This window comes from Triticum dicoccoides, chromosome 7A (genome assembly GCF_002162155.2).
Source record: "Triticum dicoccoides isolate Atlit2015 ecotype Zavitan chromosome 7A, WEW_v2.0, whole genome shotgun sequence".
Lineage (NCBI taxonomy): Eukaryota > Viridiplantae > Streptophyta > Magnoliopsida > Poales > Poaceae > Triticum > Triticum dicoccoides.
This window is the reverse complement of record NC_041392.1, coordinates 733,181,946-733,200,901: the sequence shown is the minus strand read 5'-3', so window position 1 is coordinate 733,200,901 and position 18,956 is coordinate 733,181,946. Positions and strand designations below refer to the sequence as shown.

The window sequence follows — 18,956 nt, the reverse complement described above, 5'->3', positions numbered from 1 at the left end:
AGCCCCTATTGATTTCCCATTATTTTTTTTTATGCTTTTACCTTTTGTTTTTTGTGTTTTTCATTAACATAATTCAGGAATTCAAAAAAGTTCTAAATTCCAAAAAACCAAACATTGGAAAATGCTCCAGAAATCATCAAATTTTCATGTATTAATTTTTTTTATGATTTCGAAAAAAAGTTAGTGAATATGAAAAAAACTCCAAATGCAAAAAATATTGAACATTTTTTAGATGTTCAGAAATTTTTTATTGTGAATTTCAAAAAATTCTTCACTGATTCAAAATATTGTCATCGACTAAAAAAAAGTTCGCCAATTGAAAAAAAGAATGCAAATCATAGAAATATTTATCGTTTCAAAAAATGTCTGTCTCTTCACAAAAATATTCACATTTTTTTAAAAATTTCCTCAAAAGATATATTTTTTGTGATTTTGAAAAGTGTTCGTCCATTTGAGAAATGTTCACGGTTTCACAAAAAAATTTGTGAATTCAAAAAATATTGACGATTTAGAAATTATATATTATTTCACAAAATGTGTTTGTGAATTCAAAAAAAATGTTCCTAATTTCAATAAATGTTCACGAATTTGAAAATATGTTTGCAACATGAAAAAGAAAAAGGAAAATAGAAAAAAGAAAAAAGAAAAAAAACTAGAAGAATAACAATGAAAATAGAAAAAAGGTCTAGAACCTTCCCAAAAACCGGATGGGGAAGAACCCGGAATGGACTAACCCGAAGAGGACGAAGCACCCAACGGGGTACGCACTAGGTCGCTACATAGCGACCTATGTGCGGAATAGGATTCCGCAACTATGAGCTAGTCGACATACGCGTTGCCCCCTTGTGTTTACATGTGTGAGTGGGCTGGCCCATGTAGGACTATTTCTATTGGTTTTATGAAGCTTCTAGAAACTTCAAATAGTTTTTTTTTGCCTTTTTTAGGGGTTTTCTTGTTTTCTGTTCACTCTATTTATGTTTTTATCCTCATCTTTATTTATTTATTTAAAATTCATTTAAAAAATAAAATTCAGGTTTTTATTATTGGTGGTGCTAGTTGCATGTCTAATATCAAACACGAAACTACAAGTGGTGTCGTTTTGCTAATGCATGTCTCCAACGCGATTGTATCTTGGGGAACAAAGCTGTGTTGTCATTAGGGCAATTAAATGTCTCCTAGTTGATATGCAACTGCAACGCCACTTCAATTATAAATCAATGTCTTCAACGCAACTATAACTTCACGGTAGGATGAAACTGTTTGTTGGGAGAATAGTTGCATATGTTCTACTAGATACACAATTGAACACTATCACATGAATGCTCGGCAGTGACGGGTGAGGCTCTGTGAGGCGCCCGCCACTGGTAACATGGCATCAGTGGTGGGCGCTCCACCTCCCACAGATAGGACTATAACAGTGACGGGCGTTACAAACAGCCCGCCACCGACATCGATCTCGTAGCAGCGGTGGGCATTACTATCAATGGCAGGCAAAAATATAGGCCCATTACTGGCAATCGTCTTGCGGTGGTGGGTATAAATTTATTCTGCACACCACTGGTTAAAAATAGTTTTCTTTCTAAAATTAGACCACGAAAAATATGCCACAATACATTGTGCAATATACAAGCGTCACAATACAAAGAAAATAGGCCACAATATGCAGCACAGTATGCAATCGTCATAATACAAAGAAAAAACACTAAAATCACATCAGCCACTACACAGACGCCTAGACTTTCAGTGGCGGCGGCGTTGATCTGGTGGACATGGACGACTGCCTCGGGAACTGCGTGACCGCCGGCGATAGAGGAGCCCAACCTCTTCGGCAATTAACTCGTTCCGCGCTCACCTTGGGTTGACGGCTATAGTCTAAATTTGCCGTAGCGGCTCTCCTTGTTGTTCCGGCCCTATCCATGTCCGATGGCTTTCTGAGCCTGTTGAAGTGGAGGGTCGGTCTCCGGTGAGGTAGAGTAGGACATGGGACACGACCCAGCTAATGTAACTCGAGTCAGCGCCATTTCCCATGGCCTACTTTTCCTCGTCGGAGCCCGTGCCCTGCATGTCGTCGGGGGATGTGAGGTCGATGATTGATCCATCGTGGTGGAGCCGACCACGTCGAACACGACATGATTGCGACACCAAGGGCTGTCGGGAACGATACGAGGCGCCGAAGAGTGGGAGTCGACCTTACTGGCGTCTGGCATGAGGGCTTCTGCGATCTCCCGCACCCGCCGCCTCGCACGATGGGCACGCCACCATATTTGCATTAGACGTTAAGCGATTGTGCACATCTGTCTCGGTGCGCCAACAAAGTGGTTGCGCATCTGCCACGGCATTCAGACGCCAGACTGACCGTACCACCTCGGGGTGGCAGTGGCGACTGCCCTGGGGCTGGATCCATGCGCCATTTTGGTAGACACAATGGATTCCCGCCGAATGGATTTCGAGCGCTGCCGGGCAGACTCGTCTGGTTGTGGTGAAGCGCAAGGCAACCGACCATCTCCTCCTTGAAGCCTTGTGGGACGATCTACGGGTCAACGGATCGAGAGGTGCTGGAATGGGAGCCATTGGCCGCCATGCCTGAGATGGTGGGGGGTCGCCGAACAGGGCTTGTTGGTGGAGGGGAGTAGCTTGGAGAGGAGTAGAGTGGAGTCGAATGCGGCTAGGGTTTCGCTCAGAGTGCAGATAGGATTCAATTTATGAGGGGTCAGGCGGGCCATAGTCGGCCAGATCCTACCTGGGGCGTGTGTCCAGGCGCCTATGGGCCTCCACATATTTGTTCGAGATATGGGCCGGATATGGGGAGTGTCGGTCAGCCAAGACATTTGGGCCGTATTTGGCAAGTCCAGTTGGGTGGCAATTTTGCGTCCTGGTAGTGACCGGGCAGCTCGCCCTGGCGTTTCAGGCGGATATGAGGCGTCCACTTGTAGATGCTCAGAAGCTCACAAACCTGGACATGTGACTACAACGTCTTGCATCTTGCATTTGCATGACTGCTATCTGAATCACATCCAAATATCCAATGCTCTTAGAAAGCATTTGTTTATTTTCTTCCATGCATCCCAAATTTGCATTGCAACATCGCAAAATCCAACTCACAAGTTTCAAGCAGATGCAAACCGCAAAACTACAGGAGGAACGACATGCAACACTTAGTCGAAGGAAACAATATTTTCATGTGCGAGGCTGTGAATAATGGAGCCACCACGAGAAGTTTAATGGGAACAACAATGAAAATAAAATATTAGCATCATATTTCTTACTGCTATTGCCAGCATGCATCCATTTATAAACGCATCTCGATATCTATTATTCTCTCTCCATGGCAATGTTTCATCCATATTATTAATAGTACTTTCGCAAAGTCCCCTTTATTCTCTATCCATGCCTGATCGACCCCTCACCTTGACATCAATCATAAGTTCACACCCATCCAGGTTCAAGCTCCCAAGGTTTGCGGCATGGTGGCACTGACGCACGGGGTGTTTGCCCTGCATGCATAGTTCAATTTCAAATGAAGGTTTTTTCCTTGTAAGCATAGTTCAATGTTAAATGAGATAAAACACTCTAGGTTTCACAACACTATACACTGAAAATTAATAAACCTGTTATTGATTTGAACAAACTTTTTGGAAAAAATGACTACTTTCTCCATCTGTATCCCCAGCTTCTACAGAGTGGCACCTAGTCCTAGTAAACACTAATACTTCCAAAGTATGAAAATTCATGTTGCATGAACCTTGGGAGACTACATAAGATAATTCTACAATGAACATGCAGAAACAAGCTGCAAAAGATAGTAATAATTGATAACATTTGTTATCTGGGAGTCAAGTATAACATAACTCTAAGATGAACATGTGCAATGCATGATGCGTATTTCATGTAGTTTGGGCTTCTGTAACTTGAATTTGGTCAGTGCATAGCTTACTAATTTGTATAACTTGATAGAAACATCAGCCTTTGACTGGATTTAGCCAACATCAGTATACTTTAGTGCTGAGATAAATACAGCTACACACCAACATAATCTATGGAATACCAAATTTAAATGGATAATGAATCACAAATGGAGATTCGGAACACTGTATGTCACCCCTATAAGAAAACAATACTTTGCGTGATCTGAAAGTGAAAACATCTCGGCTTCCCACAAAGAATATCAACAATTATTGTCCCATGATTTTCCATTTTTGCCATAAATTAAACCGCTTGAACACCAAGCAAAGGCAAATAATTCTTTTACATGCAAAGACCACAAACTCTTACATAATTTTCTCTTAAAAAATACTATTTGGTCATAGAAGGCAAAATAGCCCATTAATTAATTTAACGGTGTATATTATATTATGTTCTAATATACCCCGCTATCACTCATTGCACCATATGGACATTCACGGTGGAACATCCATGGTCTGGTCCCTAGCTCTAGTCGGTGTCTAAAACTTGTCCTCTGTGTAACGCCCAATATCGAACCATGGAGGATCAACATGGGAGGAAAAAGACAACTTGACTTGTGTATGCCAACAAGTAGCATTTGAGCCCTCCTTTTCATCGGCCATATATCCTTGACATACAAGATTGCTACTAAATTAATTAAATATTTCCATTGGAATTTAGTCTTTAGAAGAAAAAAAATGTTTCCATCACGGTGCATTATATGCCCCTAAAAGATGCAAGTAAACTGAGTGTTGAAATATACTAGCCAACATTGTTTACCCACTTGAGTAAATTCATTATGTACTCGCCATTCAATATGGTATCAAGAAAGGAGGACTTGAGTTAAACCGGGTCAATGTACTAATAGCCTGCATTGATCCCATGACTAAGCTTACCTAGGCTTTAGACAATTCTAGACATGATAGGTGTCTGGAAATATGTTGCCCAAGCTTCTTTCTCAACTTAAACTTCTCGGAACTGGTAAACATCAGGAATTTAGTAGGGGGCATAACCATTGGAAGATTGTACACGTACCTCTTAAGCCACGAGTTTTGGCTTAGGTTGATGTACATAATAAGATTTCCCATAATTTCACATTATTGACATGGGTGTCTCCAAGACTCCTATTCCGAATTGATTTCTTTATTTTGAATTATATATGTGGAAATAAATAATACACAAATCCAACATGTTTGCTTGAATCCATCAAAAAATCAGGTTGCCAAAGCCAGAGTGATTTTGCTTCCCGTTAGGGAGGCTGACCTGTGAGTTACTATCTTCACTATAAATGGAACACAAAAGCTTGGTGAAATGCATTTAATTTACCAAGTCACCATACGGTGGCATATGTTGTCATGTAATACATATGACTTGGTGATATCCTAGTGGTGCAATTGCAATGACACATCTACACCGACTACACATGAAGTCGAACATTGTTTTCAGGGAGCTGGTCAGAAGGAAAATAGGTTCCTAGCTAAAGTTGTCTCGCCCCACTTCAAAACTACAAGGCGTGCGCTCCAGCTTTGACCCAATGGCCTCCGTTTACTGCAATCGGAAGAGCTGAGAACAACGTTTCACGACAATAACTCCCTCCGAAACACGTGTTATAACTTTCATCGTACTGTGCTCTCCAAGAAGCGACTATTCTTACTATGTGAAAACAAAAGGTAGTAAGTTGTAATCCCATTCTAAGGATTCTCGTGGTTTTGGGGAATCCAGTTATAGGAGAACCAGGAAGGGGTCTTGATGGAGGCGATTAGCTTCCTAGGGTCAATTAGTACGGAATATCATGTCTCCATGGCAAAAAAGTGACCTCTCTCCTCCGCATTAGTATGTGTGATTATCAAGTCACCATATTGGGCACATTTGATTATATTAAGGACTCGAAGATAGCCATGAGGTGGATTGTAGTGGCACATCTTTACGGATGTGGGTTCAACTCAAGGGAGGAATTTAATTTCACAATGGCGATAATTTGGGCTTATCACCATCAAAAGTCATGACATGGTGAACATTCGATTATGAAATACCGATGACTTAGTGTGGTAAAATTACAATGGCACACATTCACTGTCTTGGGTTAGACTTTTGACGTAGGCGGTTAATTTTTCATTTATTAAGCATGACACATCCCCTTGACACAAAAGAGTGACTCATTCCTCCGAGCGAGCACAGGCCATTATGCAATACTCATTGGGTTTAGAATAGGCAATACACCATATGTGACCATGGATGATGTGTTGGATAGATCCAGCTTGACCTCTTATTTGACAAATGTGTGTAATATTCAAGGTTAGTTATTACCTCACCGCCAACTATATTTATATAAATACAGGAGTATCTAAGTTAACTTTATAGTCTCTTGGCGAACAAGTGGACAAAACAATAGTAGTTAACATAAGTAATGAACTCATGACCACCAACGTCTAGACACAAATCGTGAGAAGAAGGTTACACATTAGAGCATAGTACCTATATCAAATAATAAATAATGAATTAAACGAACCATGCCCGGAAACAAATTTGTTAACAAATAACTTCAATGATCAACCATCGACAACTATTTGCTCCTTGTCCTCCGGCCTTTGCGACACAGACCACGTGGACCACAGGGCTTGTCCATAAAGTAGTAGTCCAACTAAAGCCCAATCCCGATGTAGTATGCTGATTTCATTCACATGTAGGATAGCTGATGTATGTTGAATCCTTGATTCAAATCTCAACAAATTATCAGGTTGTGTCTACTTTTTTATTCCTATCCAGAATGTGGCTATAATAGACAAGTCACCTCCATTATTGCCTCTTGAAGAAGTCTACCTAGATAATGACACAACTATCTCTCAATCACAGTTCCAACTCGGATGAGAAGTATATGCAATTAATAGTGTCGATCAAGCTACTATGGGGTTGGTGAAGGAAACTACAACAAGAAAGGGAGGAGATGGTATGTTATGCACACTCATACTTGGTAGCATTTTCATAAAGGATTCGTTCCATTTTCAACTTTTATGAGAGATCTTGTCCATGTGTTATGATTGACCTTTCACTAGTCTCAGTCTCTTGGTACCAATAGGAAGTAAGTAGAGCAACATGTTGGGTGTTCTCGTGTTTCCCTATGAGCCTCTTGCGTTTCCATATTCTCACTATACAACTAGATGCAAGTACAACACAATGTTGGATGTTTTCATGTTTGCCTATTATCCTCTCCATTTACACCTTGCCTCACTAGACCATTATAGATCCTAATGGAAAAATACCCCCATATGGTTATGATTACCCTCCCACTAGAATATGCATCGAAGAGAAGTAAATAGTGTTTTTTGGGGTGTTTTGTGTTTGGTAAGACGACAAGTTATAACATACATATACAATAATTTAGGCACAATCTAGTTTGCACGTGAAGTCAAACTTGATATGTAAGGACGAGGGTCTGCTGATATCTTGTATGGTTGCATAGCCATAGTTAACATCCACCCAACAAGTAACTTCCATATTTGTGCCTCCTATTAGCCATGTTGTTCTCCCTTTTTTCGGTCATGCAGGTCCAACTAGATAGCTAGTTTCAAATTCAAACATGCATGCCAACCTCCTCTCATACTACCCATGGTGTCAACACACATGATGAACAACTTAGAAAATATATTATCTCATGAGCTAACACACTTCTTAACCTACTGTCTTTTCACATGACCCGAGACCTAGCTCCATTGCTAATGTTTCACAAAGCTTTACCGAATGAATATATTATTGTTGAAACAATCTAGATATCAAAACCATCATAGGAAATGAATAGAAAAGCCATTTCAAGTGGACAAGGTGATCATGAAGCAATATACCAACCCCCTCCCGCAAGTTTATAAATAGTGTCAATCAATCGCAAAAAGTAGGAAGCGAGAAATTCAAAAGTTCCACACAAGGCTTCCCATTATCCTCGGGATAGGGATATTTTTGATAATTTCTGACAGGGCTCCGCTTTTGGGAAAGAATTAATTTTGCTCACAGATTCAGATTTGAGCAGCCTCCAACCATTGTGAATATTAAAGCTCAGGTTGTGCCACAGGCGGCTACTCCTACTCCTCGGGCGGCTGCTCCTGCTTGAGCTTCTCATGCTCGGTCAGCAGCTCATTCAAATCGATGTTGTGGTTGTTCATCATGGAGACCTGAACCCCTCCAGGTGCCATTTTCCCTGGTGCCAAGCTCCCCGCTCTTTCACTCTCAACCCGGCCTAAAGAGAACACTTGTTAGAGTCAATTGACATGTCTCCGTGAATAGGAAAACACTAACAAAATCTCAAAGAAACAAATGTGCGCTATGCTAGAGTTATCCTCTAGTTATTGATCAAAAGTGGTGGGTCACACAACCCGTCCGCAGTGCTACTTAGTAGTAATTGATGGTGGGATTGTCGTGAATCTGACTATAACTAAAAATCTATTTTTTGATGAAAAAAGGTAGTAGTGACGGGCCCAATATGTGGTCAATCAATGATACATTGTTAGCAGTGACCGAGGATGGTATTGAGGCTAAACATGGTACTTGTAGTCATATACAGCCCACCACTTACAAGCCCAAGTCACAACACGATAGTGACTAAATCATTACCCTGTCATTTAGATCGTAGCTTAAAAAATTAGTAGCCCCACCCAGTAAGCTCATTATTCCTTCCTCCTATCACTTATCCCTTCTCTAGCTACAAGCACACTTGTCTTCATGATTTGTGCTCCACAACAACACGCACTTCCCTTGTTAATCGCTCATGATGTCATACCCTTCCCCCTCTTCCCCGAAGATAAACCCTCTGAGGAAGAAACCATGCGCTGCCCCTCCTCCTCCTCGAAATGTTGTCATCTCTACAGAATCTGGCATGGGTGCTGCCTCCAAGAATTCATTGAGTTCGTCCGAGAGGAGGAACTCCCCGGGCCAACTCCCTCTTCCACCTAGGTGATGATGGTGTTCACTTCTGCCTCGGTCCTTACACCATACGGGTTAGTGCTCATTGGACGATGGGAAGCATGATCGAGGCCTTCTCCGTTCGGCTTCTCGGGTCCTATTCTTCAAGATACCCCCCATCGTTGTTTCCTTTATTCGGATCCCCTACTCTATGGCTTCTTCAAACATCACACGGTGCAACATATTGAGGAGAAGAAGGTTCGAGTAGTGGAGACTACACATTATTGGCAGGTGTCAGATTTGGACCTGCCATGGCCTGATTTTATTTTCTGATTTGACCACCATTGGTGGACACGCGCATCAAAGTGGTTTGTTACTTCTCCACTAAGTATAGACCACTGATGGGAGTTAACCCGTCAATACTAGGTGTTTCTGGACCTTTGCCAGTTAGGCATTATGGAGTAGTGTCGGCAGCTATGGAATACAATGGAGAGATAGATAGATAGATAGATAGATAGAGAGAGAGAGAGCATGAGAAGAGGGGCTATATGCAGGGAGAATAACCATCTAGTATGTCCCTGTTTGAGGTGGAACAACACACCGTGACATGCCTTGAAGGCCCATGAACTTCTAATTTTTACATACTGAAAACTAATATGATTCTTTCAAACCTACTTTACAAAATACATTGCATATGTATAAAGATTTACACGTATTACATTTGTAAAAAGATTCATGTTATTAATCAAAGAGCAAAGAAACATTTAAATATATAAGTGTTTTCCATAAAGAAGATCATGTCGTGTCTCTGTTTTTGTGAATTTGTTTCTTGGCAAATGATTCGCTTATGGAGGCTGATTCCTTTGTGTGCTCGGTCTCCTTGGAGCTGTTCATATGTGCTAAAATTTGTATCATCCGCAAAGTATGCACCTATATGTATAATACTCTTAGTGACATCTTTACATGCGAATAGACTTCTTTCGACGTTGCTTGTACACTAGCTAGTGTATTTTCCTTGAAAAGAAAAGGAAAAGCTAACATCCTGGCTTCCTATAGATAGAGGAGACTATATGAGCTGGATACGGCCGCCATTGCAGAAAACGAAGTAAAGCACAAAGCCTCCACCGCAGAAAAAGTACCAATGGAAGGACCGATAGAAATAACTGGTGGCACGCCCAACATGAAAGCAAATGCCAAGGGCGACTATAGGTGACTGATAGGTGAAAGTGTGTTATATCGACTAGAGGGGGGTGAATAGGCGATTTTTATGAAATTCTTCACTGAGGAATTTGCTGGTGAGGAAATTCCTTAGCGAAGAACTACTAGCAGCGGAATAAGTACTCAAAAGTAAACACAACAGAATACAAGCATAGTCATCATGATTAAATGAAGACATGCACAGAGTACAGGAAACGTAATCACAAGATAACACAGGACGAAGACAAACAGACTGAAGAAATTGAACGGAGGAAATTGAGAAAGTCTTCAGTCAAAGTCTTCAAACACAGATATGAACAAACACACATCACATTTATGAGGAAATGAAAGAGTTGAGGAAATAGAACCAGTAAGCTCGGTGAAGACAATGATTTGGTAGACCAGTTCCAACTGCTGTCTCAGTTGTACGTCTGGTTGGAGCGGCTGAGTATTTAAACTCGAGGACACACAGTCCCGGACACCCAGTCAAGGACACTTAGTCCAAGACACCCAGTCCTCACCGTATTCTCCTTGAACTAAGGTCACACAGACCTCGTCCAATCACTCGTGCTAAGTCTTCAGGCGACTTCCAAACCTTCACAAACTTGGTCACTCGGCGATCCACAATTCCTCTTGGATCCTCTAGACCATGACGCCTAACCGTCTGGAAGAAGCACAGTCTTCAAAGGTAACAAGCATCGGATCCACTCAGGATCAATCTCTTCAGTGATGCTCAATCACTTGGGGTTTGTAGGTGTTTGGGTTTTGGATTTTTGGTTTTTCCTCACTTGATGATTTTCGCTCAAAGTCCTCGAAGGATGGGTTGCTCTCAAATGACAAGTGTCAGTTTCTCTCGGAGCAGCCAACCAGCTAGTGGTTGTAGGGGGCGGCTATTTATAGCCTAGGGAGCAGCCCGACATGATAAGACATAAATGCCCTTCAATAATATGACCGTTAGGTGGATAGATATTTTGGGACAGCTGGCGCATAGCACAGCAACAGTCGGAATTTTGAGTAGCAAAATCCTCAGGGCTATCATGTTCCTCACTGTGTAGGCAATCCGCACTGGCGAATTCCTAACTCCTCAGTCAGGACAAATTCCTCAGAGACCAGAAGAACTTCATCTCTGTCACTGAAGAAATTGACTGAACTGTATGTGATTTCCAACGGCTTCACTTGAGGGGATTGGTAGGTGTAGGATTTTGAGTTGAGCATCACATGGAAAATTTTCCTTAGTATTTCCTCGACCCCCTTTAACATTACGGTGTTTCCTATGCCTCAAGAAAGAGAAAATGAAACTACGAAAACAAAAGTCTTCACGCTTCATGTTCCTCGAATGAATACCAAGTCTTCATGGTCACACCAATTTCTTCACTTTCAAAGTCTTTAGAAAGTCTTCAGAGATCCAAAGTCTTCAGTCGAAGAACTTCATTTTTAGGGGTCGACTTTCTTTGTAAATATCAAACTCCTCATAGACTTATAAACCTGTGTACACTCACAAACGCATTAGTCCCTTAACCTATAAGTCTTCAATACACCAAAATCACTAAGGCGCACTAGATGCACTTACAATCTCCCCCTTTTTGGTGATTGATGACAATATAGGTTAAGTTTTCAACAGGGATAAACATATGAAGTGTAACTACCGATATTGAGGAATTTGATTGCAAGATATAGAAGAACTCCCTCTGAAGATGTGCATAGTGAGGAATTTGCTTTTGAAGCAATGCACACTTGAAGAGTTGAATCATGGAGATCTCCCCCTATATCTTGTAATTCATACATGCATTTGACATATAACAGTGAAGAATTTAAAATGCATGATGAAATATGGTGACTGATGTAATTCAGCATGCGTGCAATAATACTTAACGAGGAATAAGCATGCAGAAAAACGTCTCAAGAGTATCAGAGCACAGTGCATCAAAAGTATCAGAGCACCATCGGGTTTAGGATTACAACTCGATCCAATAAAGTTTCAGAAGAACGAGAGTTGTAACTTAGCAAAAAAAGACGCCCATATAGTAGACCCGCTTGAAGACTAACTCATATTTCTCCCCCTTTGTCATCGAATGACCAAAAGGATCGAAAATGAGGACTAACGCCCTTGAAGATAATCGTGTTGATGAAGGAGCGCCAGCATTGTTGGGGTCGTTGGTTGATGTAGGGCCTGCCGCAGTGTCGTCCAAATCTTCATGTTCATCAGTGTCGCGTGATGAAGAAAATGAGCTGGCCACCAGAGAAGGAACTTGGACCTTCTTGAATTTCTTCGGTGGAGGTGCAGACCAGTCAAAATCTTCTTTGAGACCCATGTTCTTCAGATCTTCTTCACCATACAGATGTGACAGGATTGCCCAGGTGCGACCGAAGACTTGATGGAGGTAGTAGTGGTTTTTCTTCACTACATTGTGTGTGGCAGTCATGTTGTGAAGAAGTGAACCAAACTGACGCTTAACCCATTTGTGATTTCAATCCACCTTCTGGTGAAGACTAAGCAGAAGTTCACGGTCAGTCATCACGCGTGGAGCAGTGGCTTGAGGAGTGGACTTGGGTGCATTGGCAGAGTCATCATTGGTGGAATAAGATGCAGGTTTGCGAAACTGACCATCCAATGGACGAATGCCTTCATCAATTACAGCTGGTGCCTTGCCCTTTCCATCAACTTAGGAATATGTCTGCTTGAGGACTTCAATTGGGGGCAAGTAGCTGAGATGATTCTGGAAATCAGCTTTGTAGTTGAGTGAAGACCTTGTCCTGAGGAATCTCATGATCCAATGTGCAGTGAGGGGCCAGCTGAGGAACTTGGTGCAGCTGAGGAACTAGCTGAGACACCTAAGGCAATGGAGATGCCGGCAGTCCTTTGGCACGAAGCGAGGTGCACAGGTGCTGAGGATTTGGTCGGAACAGCTGAAGGCTTTGGCGGAGGAGCTGAGGACTTTGAAGGAATAGGAGCAGCATGAGGAATTGGCCGTGAGGGCTTTGATGATTCTAGCCATGAGGGCATTGCTGAGGAAGCACTTGGCTTGCGCGCAGGCTTCTTTGACATAGTCTTCTTCGGCTTGACAGCAAGGACCTCAGCAGAGGCAGCAGCAGTAGCAGAGTCTTCATTGAATTTCCTCACTACTTCTTTGGCTTGCTTAGCCAACTTGCCTTGGCGCTTGGCCCATTCATCGGGATATTCCTCACCTCGCTTGAGGCTGGTGGGATCAGCAATTTAGCCAGGTGCCAGTGGAGCTCTTGGGCATGGAAGATTGAGTGCGAATTTCTTCATGTACTTAGGAGTGACATATATGTACTCCCTCCATTCTCTTGCCCATCTCCTCTCTATCTTCTGAATGCGCACTTTGCGCTCATTCTTGGTTTCCTCAGTAGGTGTGCAGTACCCAACATATATGTCATCAGGGATTTCAAACGCTGTATTTACCTCAGGCCTCTTTCCTCCCTTCTGTGGCCTTTTACCATCAGCCATTTTCTTCAGTTGAGGAATTTGAACAATTGAATTCTCTAAATAAGTATGCAACTTTTTTTCGAGGAACGCTGCAAATGAGTTAAGTTGACGAGAACCTAGTGATTCAGCAGCTCACATGTGTACCTGTGAACAGAGTATAGTTGTGAGGAATTTGGAGAGGTCATATGCGTTCTCAGAAGGTTTTTCAAAATGAACAAGTTTGAGGAATTTGACCAGATGAGTCTTGAAGATTTTCACTAAGCATTCTTTGTCTTAGGTTCCAGGGGTTGTATAGATCGAAGATCCACACAATTGAGGAATCTTGAAGAAAATTGATGCTTAGAGAAACGAATCAAGAACAGATGACTTTGTGAGGTGTTCAGTGTGTGAAGATATGAAGAAAAACACTTTTGAAGATTTTGTAGATAATCATTCAAATCAACGAGGGCAGTAAAAGTAAATTTTATTTACCCTGGACGAAGAACACGATGAACTGGAGTGAGGAGATGTGAAATTCGTCTATGCAGATCTTCCACGCCCTAACTTGGCGGAGGAAGTAAATTTTATTTACCCTGGTCAACCAATGGAGCCATACCTCCCAAGGCCCCTATGGCCACCTTGTTCTCGTCAACCATGGACAGGCTAAACAGCGCCGCGGCGGAGTTCTCCTGGCCCTCGACATTGCCGTTCTTGAGGACTTCGATGATCAATGGGATGGCATTCCCTTTGGCAATCAAGACCTTGTTGACCTCGTCGATTGAGAGGTTGAGCAACGACGTGACCGCATTGTCCTGGATCTTTTTGTCTGGGTACTGCAGGAGGCCGACAAGGGCCGCGATGCCTCCACTGTCAGTGATGAGTGTGCGGTCCTCCGGGCTCTCCTTGGAAAGCGTGCGGATCTTCTTGGCGGCCTTGCGCTGCACGTCGAGGTTTGGGGATGAGAGGTCCTTCACCAATGACGGGATGAGTACTTCCTTATTCACTTCCTCCTCAACAGGAGGTTCGTCAGCTCTTGTCTGCATCTCTACCTTGTTCTTCTCACACCACTGCAGGATCAAGTTCTTGAGAGCAAAATTCGGCGCCAGCGACAGATGCGCCAACGGCTGCTGCGTCTTGGGACACGTTCGCTGCCCCGCGTCCAACCACTTCTGGATGCTTCTCCTCTCGTAAGTCTGCAAATAATAGTTAGAGAATTCAGATTAAGATCACTAAGATGAAGATGAATTTCCCACGCAATTGTGTGCGACTAAAATTTCCGGTAATGAGAAGCACAGACCCGGCCGCTGGCGATGATGACGGGGTCGGTCATGATCTCGAGGGAGATGGGGCAGAGGAAGTCGTTGGGGATCATGAGAGAGGGGCACTTCTCAAGGTACTTGGGGATATGGACCTCGCCGAGGATGTTTTTCTCGTCTATGCCAGCAACCTCCTTGAGCTTGTGGAGAAGGTCGATGATCTGCTTTGTGCTCTCAGGTTGCTGCCCGTTGCGCTCGTTGATTAGCTTCTTGATGGCCATGGTCTCGGCGCGGAGGTCGGCCAGGCTTTGTAGCTCGAGCTTCTTGGCCAGCCGCTCGAGGATGACCCTGTCCGCGCTCCGGTCCTCCTTGTCCTGGAGGACCACCATGAAGTCCATGGCGAGCTCCATGTCCTGGGTGTCCGTCCTCTTCTTGCTCCGCTTCAGCTGCGTGTTGATGAGCTCCACCTGCACGCTTTTGCCATTTTAGTTAGATCAGAGGCAGCATTAACAGATGCACAATTTGATTTCTTGGAGGCATTTGATCGAGCAGGCGGGGTGCGTAAAAAAACGTACTTGCTCCTTGACCTCGTCGGAGATGCCGATGTCCGAGTAGGGCATGCCGTCCAACGCGACGTTGATCTTCTCATACACGGCCCGGAACCTCCCCTGCACCGCCTCGCTCTCCAGCGACTGCGACCATCAAAACCAGCCACGAATCAGAAATCCCGTTAATTAATTCGTTGACGGCAAGAGACGCGATCGGCAGGCGAGGCGATTACGCACGAGGAAGATCTTGCTGCCGTCGTGGCAGCAGCGGAGGAGGCGGCGGGCGGCCTGGAAGGCGCGGCTGAGGAGCGCGAGGCGGCGGTGGGCGTCGTCGGTGAGCGGGCGGGGCGGGGACGCATCTTGGAGCTCCTCGATGAGCGGGAGCACGAGCTGGAGCCAGCGGAGGAGGTTGAAGCACTCCTTGCGGTGCGACCGCCGGAACTCCTGGAACGCCTGCGCGGCGCCCACGGTGGCGACCAGTTCGTCCAGCAGGTCCCCGTCCGAGAGCTGCCGCCCCGACGGCTCCGGCTCGGGCTCCGGCGGCTCCGGCTCCACGGCCGGCCGCGTCCCGAGCAGCGACGACAGCATCGGTAGGCAGATACGGAGAGCGGGAGGCTAGCTTGGCGAGGTAGGAAATGGCGATGGATCGGATCACGGGGGCGGAGGGAATAGGAGGAGGGAGAGAAGGGATGGTTTTGGCGGGCCAAGCTGAATTCCAGGAACGAGTAGGCTTCAAAAATAGCAAACGGGAGAGGCGAGGAGGCGTCACCCATATTGGGGCAAAGGTCTTTCTTTCTTTCTTAGGGAAAACTTTCTTGTCTATTCGTCATTATCCATCATGACAGTACAATGAACATAAAAAATAATAAAAATTATATTCAGATTCGTGAACCACCTAGCGACAATTATAACAACCGAAGCGAGCTGAAGAGGCGCCGTTGTCATCGCTTCTCCTTCACCAATGTTAGGCAAAACTTGCTATAATAGACAATCGGGAAGTCGTTGTGCCAAACCCTTATAGGATCAACGCACCAAACACAGCAACCGCCGCTGTTGAAAAGATGCATAGACGTGAATATCCAACCTCTCGACACACGAACAAAGACCGGATTCATGTGGATCCACCTAAGACAAATGCCGACCGACTCCCGCGAGATCCGCTGGAGACAAACTTTCACACGCCCTCCAGCTACGCCAGAAGCACCACCAAAACGCGGGAAGAATTTGATTCCATATTCGAGAGCCGCCCCGCCACCGCCTTGTCTTTAAGCGGGACACAAACTCTAAAAAAATTTAGAAAAACATAAGAAAAACAAATCCCTCCCATCGACAAGGGCCGGTATCTACCACACCCCCATATCCCTAAGGTTACAGAAGACGACGCAGACAGGGCCCGGCGCTAAAGTGGTTGGATGCCGTTCGTATGAGCGCTATTTCCCTAGAGGCGCAATGGGATACCATGTACACCTTTTGACTAGGTTGGCAAGGGGTTCGACTTTTCATCAACCCCGCCTTCATTGGGGCAAATGTCTCTGCTGTGGTTTTGGTAAATAATATCTTAGAAATGAAGTATCCAAATGATAAGTGTCACACGTCAAGTGCTTGGCACTCTGGGCCTGATGTTTTTTGATTGCAATTTCTGTCACGCAAGGATGTTAAATTCTAGTGACACACGGCAAGTTTCAATCCAAAATAAATTAAAGCACAAAAGCTGCCATGCTTGTGAATTAAAGTTGCCATCCTCATGTAACTAAACTTGCCATCGAAGATGTTCGAAGTTTTCATGTGCTCCTATCTGACGTGTGGCACTTATCAGGGTTTATAAAATAACTATGTCACGTCTAAGTCTTTCATCACATGATTAATTTGTAGTAAAATTTGTGGCAACTATGGCTATTTTCTTTTCAGGGGTATCACCACTTTATTTAATTAATCAGGATGGAACTTGAGATACAAGCAATATCTGGGGATTGTAAAATCCACAGGTGGCGCCCCACTACCAGGGATAAACTAGCTTTGACTAAACAATGAGGGGACCTCCTATACCGCGCGTGACGTGCTAGGAACGAGCCAGCACGCAAGTCCTCCCCTTCCGCCCGCGCCTATTCGGCCGGAACTTGAGGAGGCCGGGAAGCCCCTATTGATTTCCCATTATTTTTTTTTATGCTTTTACCTTTTGTTTTTTGTGTTTTTCATTAACATAATTCAGGAATTCAAAAAAGTTCTAAATTCCAAAAAACCAAACATTGGAAAATGCTCCAGAAATCATCAAATTTTCATGTATTAATTTTTTTTATGATTTCGAAAAAAAGTTAGTGAATATGAAAAAAACTCCAAATGCAAAAAATATTGAACATTTTTTAGATGTTCAGAAATTTTTTATTGTGAATTTCAAAAAATTCTTCACTGATTCAAAAAATTGTCATCGACTAAAAAAAAGTTCGCCAATTGAAAAAAAGAATGCAAATCATAGAAATATTTATCATTTCAAAAAATGTCTGTCTCTTCACAAAAATATTCACATTTTTTTAAAAATGTCCTCAAAAGATATATTTTTTGTGATTTTGAAAAGTGTTCGTCCATTTGAGAAATGTTCACGGTTTCACAAAAAAATTTGTGAATTCAAAAAATATTGACGATTTAGAAATTATATATTATTTCACAAAATGTGTTTGTGAATTCAAAAAAAATGTTCCTAATTTCAATAAATGTCCACGAATTTGAAAATATGTTTGCAACATGAAAAAGAAAAAGGAAAATAGAAAAAAGAAAAAAGAAAAAAAACTAGAAGAATAACAATGAAAATAGAAAAAAGGTCTAGAACCTTCCCAAAAACCGGATGGGGAAGAACCCGGAATGGACTGACCCGAAGAGGACGAAGCACCCAACGGGGTACGCACTAGGTCGCTACATAGCGACCTATGTGCGGAATAGGATTCCGCAACTATGAGCTAGTCGACATACGCGTTGCCCCCTTGTGTTTACATGTGTGAGTGGGCTGGCCCATGTAGGACTATTTCTATTGGTTTTATGAAGCTTCTAGAAACTTCAAATAGTTTTTTTTTGCCTTTTTTAGGGGTTTTCTTGTTTTCTGTTCACTCTATTTATGTTTTTATCCTCATCTTTATTTATTTATTTAAAATTCAATTAAAAAATAAAATTCAGGTTTTTATTATTGGTGGTGCTAGTTGCATGTCTAATGTCAAACACGAAACTACAAGTGGTGTCGTTTTGCTAATGCATGTCTCCAACGCGATTGTATCTTGGGGAACAAAGCTGTGTTGTCATTAGGGCAATTAAATGTCTCCTAGTTGATATGCAACTGCAACGCCACTTCAATTATAAATCAATGTCTTCAACGCAACTATAACTTCACGGTAGGATGAAACTGTTTGTTGGGAGAATAGTTGCATATGTTCTACTAGATACACAATTGAACACTATCACATGAATGCTCGGCAGTGACGGGTGAGGCTCTGTGAGGCGCCCGCCACTGGTAACATGGCATCAGTGGTGGGCGCTCCACCTCCCACAGATAGGACTATAACAGTGACGGGCGTTACAAACAGCCTGCCACCGACATCGATCTCGTAGCAGCGGTGGGCATTACTATAAATGGCGGGCAAAAATATAGGCCCATTACTGGCAATCGTCTTGCGGTGGTGGGTATAAATTTATTCTGCACACCACTGGTTA

The 18,956-nt window shown here is 43.2% G+C and overlaps 1 protein-coding gene across 1 annotated transcript; it reads right to left on the bottom strand.

Moving 5' to 3' along the window:
* Nucleotides 1–13,961: 13,961 nt before the first annotated feature.
* Nucleotides 13,962–15,848, bottom strand: LOC119332324 (U-box domain-containing protein 15-like). The gene is made up of 4 exons (XM_037605503.1): nt 15,498–15,848; nt 15,288–15,404; nt 14,754–15,179; nt 13,962–14,649 (listed from the first exon to the last, which is right to left on the bottom strand). Exons 1-4 carry the CDS (start codon nt 15,846–15,848, stop codon nt 14,041–14,043), a joined length of 1,503 nt encoding a protein of 500 aa, XP_037461400.1. The 3' UTR covers nt 13,962–14,040.
* Nucleotides 15,849–18,956: the final 3,108 nt, after the last annotated feature.